The following is a 6,664-nucleotide window of genomic DNA, read 5'->3' on the forward strand; positions in this document are numbered from 1 at the left end:
TCCTGTTTCCTCCTCACTTCCAGATGTGGGCATCGCTTCTCCTGCCGGTGCTGCTCTCGATGCGCGCCGCTCGGGTCGACGGCGTCGCCGCACCGCTCCTGACCTTCAAGGACACGGACCCGATCACCGGCAACTCCGTGGTGTGCGATCGCTGCTCCCCCGGCACCTACCTGCGCTCGAGCTGCACGGCGACGCACAGGAGCGAGTGCGCGCCGTGCCCGTCGGGCTCGTTCACGGAGCTGTGGAACTATATCAGCAAGTGCCTGCGCTGCGGCGTGTGCGGCCACAACCAGGTGGTGAAGACGCCGTGCTCCGCGAACAGCGACTGCCGGTGCGAGTGCAAACCGGGTTACTACAAGAAGGAGTACGACATGTGCTTCCGACACAGCGAGTGTCCGTCCGGGCATGAGGTGCTGACCAAAGGTAACGGCTGCTGCTCCAGATCGTTGGGTGGAGGTCTTTACAGGTTTTGATGTAGGGGAGACCGGGAATTAGAATCACAGTGTCAGTTGTCATGAGTATCCTGATTATTCAGGTTATTTATAGGTGTTCTGTCCAAAATTAATATAGGAGATTATCTTTAAAAATGTTTTCTGGATTCTTTTAATATTTGACTCATAATTGAAATCCCTGACAATCTGGACAAACAGAATGTTAAAAAGATGCTGCAACAACTCAGACATGTCAGAACGACGCACATTTCATAACAGTACTGATTGGCTCGAAACTTAATTCCACTACAAGTACCAACAATGCCTTGCGGGGGTTTAGTGTATTCAATTCAGACTCAAAAGTACAAACATACATCAAAAGAAAAACAATATTATATAATTAATACAAAATATTAGCAGCATTGTTGCTACTTCTACTAAATCACTTTTTAAAATCAGTTTCTTAAATAAGACTTCAATTATGTTGCATATTATTTTCTTAATCTCCCACACTGTGAAAGAACTACACCAACATCTGGCGCTTTCCTCTATATAAACATAACTCACTGTATAAATTTGATTCACATTGCTTAGCTCCAACCAATGGCGCCGTTACCACGGCGACAGCAGCGTTACATTACTGTTTTTGTTACTGTAGCCATTAGGTGAGTCGTGTTATTGACACTTGTTCAGAATTTTAGGCGGTGGCACAGGTTTTGGGTGAGCCACAGAGAAACAAATGGATGTAACCACAAACATCAAAGCAGGATGGAACTGGATTTAAAAGGTTGAATATCAGATGAGTCAGGTGTTAGACTGAAGCTTACTGCCCCCCAGAGGCAAACAGCTGTAACTACAAAGAACTACATTTTTTACAAATTCTTTTATTACACTCGAACAAAAATCGGTGAGAGGATGCACGTTCACAAACCCACTTATGCACCACCAATGTTTCTAATGTTTCTATTGTCCAATTTGATTAATATGTACATTCCTAAAGTGCATTTCATTTGTTGGATGTGAAGATTCTGTGGGGTTTTGTTGCTGCGCTGACAATCATAACTCTTATGGCTCTCATGTCTCCTCCAGGTACAGCTGATGACGACACCGTGTGCCAGAGTTGTCCCAACGGCACTTACTCGGACACCGTCTCTGCAGAACTGAACTGCACGCTACACAAAAGCTGCGATGCTCCGGGGATGGAGCTGGTGCTGATGGGCTCCGTCTGGCACGACAGCGTGTGCACGAGCTGCAATGAGCTCAAATCCAAAGGTGAGATCATTAGTTAGGAAGAGGGGGAGGACCATGTCATGTGGTTGGGTCCCAAATGATTGGTTTTGCTATTTAATGTTTATCACATTTACTAAACCTTAAAGGCAACCAGTCATTAGTTATATTCACTTAACTTCTTCTGAAAACAACCTGGTGCATCACTGGGTGATATTTACATCATGAGTTTCAATTTGCAGACTGAAATCTGAGATGTGGTTTTCAAGTTCATTTAGATATTTTACAATATACTTAACGATACACAACATGATATGGGGGTGACCGTGGCTAAGTGGAGAGCAGGGCCGCCTTTCAATCATGAGACCTGCTCCACTAGTCTCATTTCAATGTGTCCTTGAGCAAGACACTTAACCCCAAAAATTGCTCCCGTAGCTGTGGGAGTGTTGTGGATAGTTGTGGATTGTAAACTCCTTCCACTCGTGGCCAGTTGAAATGTGCTCATTAAAATGTTTTCTTAAGGACTAGTTACTTTGTTTTTCATGATTCCTTATCAGTTTCTGATCAATCATCTCGTTTATTTCTTGCAGACGGAGGCGACTATCTCAAAGAAATCCTCCCGGCTTTCTTTGTCCACCAGAAAATCCACATCAAACGGCTGCGTCGGATTTTGCACAAACTCCCGTCTGAGGACGGTAAAAAACAAGGAGCTTCAGGACTCACCCTCTCAGATATTCATGTGCGGATCAACAAGTGGGTCGCTTCTGCCACGGAGAGTCAGATTCGGCAGCTACCATCAATAGTGACCAATACCGGAGCGGACGGCGCTGGCAAGAGACTACAGAACAAGCTGCAGAGAATCGACTCGAATCTGAAGGAGCTGTGTGATTTGAGGAACGAGGTGGATGTAGATGTAATGTCAGAGTAGGCTGAAGTAGAACATATTTAGTTACAGGTAGCAAAGAATTTGACTGGTCCAAACAAAAAAGACACACATTTGTAGTTCAAAAGTTGTTGCCCTATCCAAGATGCACTATCAATACAGGCTTTAGTACGTTTTGCATTTATTAAAGGAGAATGCCGGTCAATTAGAGAAATAGTTACTTTACTTCTGCATCAAGCTGATTAACATTCACTGCACTGGATTTTTTCTTGTTAGAATTTAACAACGAATCCAAACTTGATTGTGTCACCGAGCTTGAATGACCTACTGTCCTGAAATTAATTTTTACAAAATACATTTATGTTTCAGAAAACTATTGCAAGGCAACATGTTTTGCAACACATTTATATTTCAAGTCAGGTGATGATAATATAATGTAATGTAATATAATCTAATCATCACTCTCAAGCATGTGTAGTTTTTGTCCTCGGGAGTACATTCCTCATAGATGTACTGATTGAAGTATTAATGTGGTCGTAGGTGCCCCTTTTGGTATCCAATTGTTTAAGGTACAAAATTTGCTAAAAAGATACAAAAGATACTACTCCATGTTGCAACTGAGTCTTTATTGCAACAAGCATATACACCAGAAAACACAAATCAGCAGTTTTATTTCTGGGAGTGAAAACAGATTGGCACTTATAACTTTTATTTTACTAACCAGAAAACCTCACCGGTATTACCCTTTAAAGAATAAAAAGTGGTGGCCTTCATTATATCTACCTCTTCCTATGTATGCAGTTACAGTTTTTTTTCATTTTATGCATCAGCTAAATATGTGAACTTAATTTATTGTGCTATTTATAGAAACGAGGTAAGTTGAGGGACAGAGTAGAGGAGCTTTTGTGTTTGCTTTTCATGATTTGTAAAGAATGCGTAGAACTGTACGATAGTGAAGCTGGAGCATGTGTGGTGCCTGAATGATGCTTTAATAAAAATAATTGCAAATAAATTAATTGGTAATTGCTTTTTTTTAAATAACTAATAATTCATTTCATCATAAGAAACAGAGACCAATCAATTAAAGTCCATTAACTATTAATGTTACCAAAGTTATTGTATTTCTAGGAAATACATAATAGGAGTTTCTATTCCAGAAGCAATTCCTTTTGAGTGGTAGAACACATTTAGATAAGAGGTCCGTGTCTAAGACAGGAGTGGATAATTTGTCATTTTGCTGCCACAAGTTTATTATCATTTCCACCATTAAATATACAACTTAGTTATTTGAGACAGGAGCACAAAACTTAACATCACAATAAAAAATACATCAGAAGTGAAAAAAAATACCTATATGCAATGAAAGATGAACACTGTGATAGAGCAGACAAGAGAAGCAAGCAATGGAAATTTGGAAATAGTTGAATTCAAATTGGATCTATTGGATCTTAATGCTTGACCATACAATACTACTAGGCATGCAAGCTGGGAAAGACTTTAAGACGCAATCCCAAAGTGGTTTAAATCTACAGGACGGGTGCTGCTTCGTCACATGTGACTACCGTTCATCTGAGAGGACAAACACCACATATGGAGTTCCCCAAGGCTCAATCCTTGGGCCTCTATTACTCAACATGCACCTATCACAATATGCAGATGACATCCAATTCTCACTGCAAGTCCCATGAACGAATCAGTGACGACTGAAATTCCTTCAGTTACACAGAAATATTTGTATATTACCCTCCCTGACATAGCCTCCCTTTCAATCCAGGATAAAAACTTTTATGTTCTGCGCTGCCTTTGGCTGAAAGAAAAGCGCTCATAATTATATACTTATATATTTTTTTCTATTTAATTGCTTTTATATAGTTTTTTTAATGTAATGAGTTTAATATTTGTCCTGTATTCCCTGATTAATGCTTGAAATGCATTATGTAAAGCACTTTGAGTGCCCTTTTTTATGACATGTGATATACAAATAGACTTGCCTTGCTTTTCCTTCACATCAAGATATGAATAATAGATATCTAATATGTGGTGAACCTTTTGGAATTTAAAAAATTAGCAATATTACTTCTTACATTATTTTAAATCTTTAAAAAGCGCAGTGTGTAGAATCTAGTGGCATCTAGTGGTGAGGTTAAAATTGCAACCAATTAGATACCCCTACGCTCACCTTTAGGTAACGTAAAAAACATGGTTTGGTTTGTCCATTCTGGGCTACTGTAGAAATATGGAGGTTCAACATGGCGGACTCCGTGAAGAGAACGTGCTCCATATTGATGGGTCATTCTGATGTAACAAAAACACAACTATTCTTAGCGTCATGTCATTATACACTAATGAAAACATAGTTATGTCTATTTTATTCAATTTCTGCTAATATACTCCCCATAATCCTACACACTGCTGCTTTAACTAATGTAAACATTTTGTTAAGTTTGTATTATTTCTTCACATGATAAAATAAAGTAATTTTGCCAACAATTTCAGGTGTGTAACTGAAAACAAAAAAATTAAGCAAAAATATGTATGATGCGTCAATGAAAATGCTTCTGAGTCACTGTAATGTGTCATAATGTGTCTTCAGGGTTTCTGTTATACTGTCAATAGGTCTGTACGACATGAACTACATGTAGGGCTTTTCCACCCTTTAGACTCTAAAGGGTGGAAAAGCCCTACATGTCGTTGTAAGCCCCAACTTTGCGTCGTTGTGAAACGCAAGTGTTTGTCAGTCTGTCTGAGATTTATAAATCACGGAACTCCCACGAAAATGTAAGACTGAACTGTTGAGGATTGGACTGCGCAATACTAGATAACTAATAAAGATCATATTTCTGTGAGGTTCCTCCCCAAAAGCAGCAACAGAACGCTGGTGAGCATGCACTGACATTAAGCAACTTCTTGTTCCTCTGGCATTTAAGATCTGCTGTTGGCTAACTTCCTAAAAAAGGATTTTATTATGGAATGAGGTAGTTTGAGGCCACATGGTGGAGAAACAAATCAATATTTACTGAGGCAGAAACAGTTTGAGGAGAGGTGCACTGTAAAAATGTCCATGCTATTTGAGTCACTTTGACTATTTTTGTGGCCTAAAAGTCAAATATTCTTCTTAAAAAAAGGGGATGATTCTGTCAATGGAATGAAATCATCTTCCCAAAATAAACTAGTTAAAAGAGTTCTCTAGATGTTTGATTAATAAAAACACACAAAATTAGTTATTATTGTTTTGTTAAGTGCTGACGAGTTAGCTTAAAAACAAACCATGAACTGTTCGCTAATTCAGAACGCTGCCGCTAGAGTCCTCATTAAGACCAGGAAAGTGGATCACATCACTCCAGTTCTGAGGTCTTTACACCTCAGAGGTGTGTCAAAGAATTGCTTTCCAAATACTGCTGTTGGTTTATAAAGCACCGAATGGTTTAGGGCCAAAATACATGTGATGTGATATACATGATGAACCATCATAACAGGTCTGCTTTCTGTCCCCAGAGTCAAAACTAAACGTGGAGAAGCAGCGTTCAGTTTCTATGCACCATATATCTGGAACTAACTCCCAGAAAACGGCAGGTCAGCTGAAACCACCACTTCTTTTAAATCAAGGTTGAAGACTTTTCTGATCCTTTTCAATCATATCTTACACTGCACTGTTCTATTTCAAACCTGTCTTATTCTATTTAAGCTTGTTTCTATTTTTTCCATTTTCTTAGCTCTTAAATGGCTATGTTGTTATAATTGTTTTTATATTAATGTGTTTCTTTTGCACTCTGACTTTTGATGTTTTATGTAAAGCGCTTTGAATGGCCTTGTTGCTGAAATGTGCTATATAAATAAACCTACAGTAGTAGTACATAATACTTAATGACAAAAACTTACCCAAAATCTCAAGTACCAGCTCTAATTTGCCTCCAGGCCTTCTCTGTTCACCAGGTATCCAGCAAAAGTCACAAAAATGAGAAAAAACACTCATGATGCCTTTTCCGATTTTTTTGTTCAAGGTGTTCCTGCAAATATGTAAACTGCTCAGCGACGCAAAAAAAAGCACAGTGCAGAACGCTTCACTCCCACTGAAAACTATTTTAAAAAGGCAATCCCAGGCTGCTCAAACACATTCCGTTGG

The 6,664-nt window shown here is 39.2% G+C and overlaps 1 protein-coding gene across 1 annotated transcript; it reads left to right on the plus strand.

Annotated features, from left to right (window-relative positions):
• Positions 1–16: 16 nt before the first annotated feature.
• Positions 17–3,553, plus strand: tnfrsf11b (tumor necrosis factor receptor superfamily, member 11b). Its single transcript, XM_068711421.1, has 3 exons — positions 17–423; positions 1,521–1,703; positions 2,249–3,553. Exons 1-3 carry the CDS (start codon positions 24–26, stop codon positions 2,584–2,586), a joined length of 921 nt encoding a protein of 306 aa, XP_068567522.1. The 5' UTR covers positions 17–23; the 3' UTR covers positions 2,587–3,553.
• The last annotated feature ends 3,111 nt before the right edge of the window (positions 3,554–6,664 follow it).

This window comes from Cebidichthys violaceus, unplaced genomic scaffold (assembly GCF_023349555.1).
Source record: "Cebidichthys violaceus isolate CVI_PGR_0920_01 unplaced genomic scaffold, fCebVio1.0.p SCAF_16, whole genome shotgun sequence".
In the NCBI taxonomy this organism is placed as follows: domain Eukaryota; kingdom Metazoa; phylum Chordata; class Actinopteri; order Perciformes; family Stichaeidae; genus Cebidichthys; species Cebidichthys violaceus.

Excerpts from the sequence above, each read along its gene's own strand:
- tnfrsf11b (XM_068711421.1), top strand. The coding sequence starts at position 24 with ATGTGGGCATCGCTTCTCCTGCCGGTGCTGCTCTCGATGCGCGCCGCT. Across the intron at positions 424-1,520 it reads GCATGAGGTGCTGACCAAAG|GTACAGCTGATGACGACACC; the intron begins GTAACGGCTGCT and ends TGTCTCCTCCAG. Across the intron at positions 1,704-2,248 it reads CAATGAGCTCAAATCCAAAG|ACGGAGGCGACTATCTCAAA; the intron begins GTGAGATCATTA and ends TATTTCTTGCAG.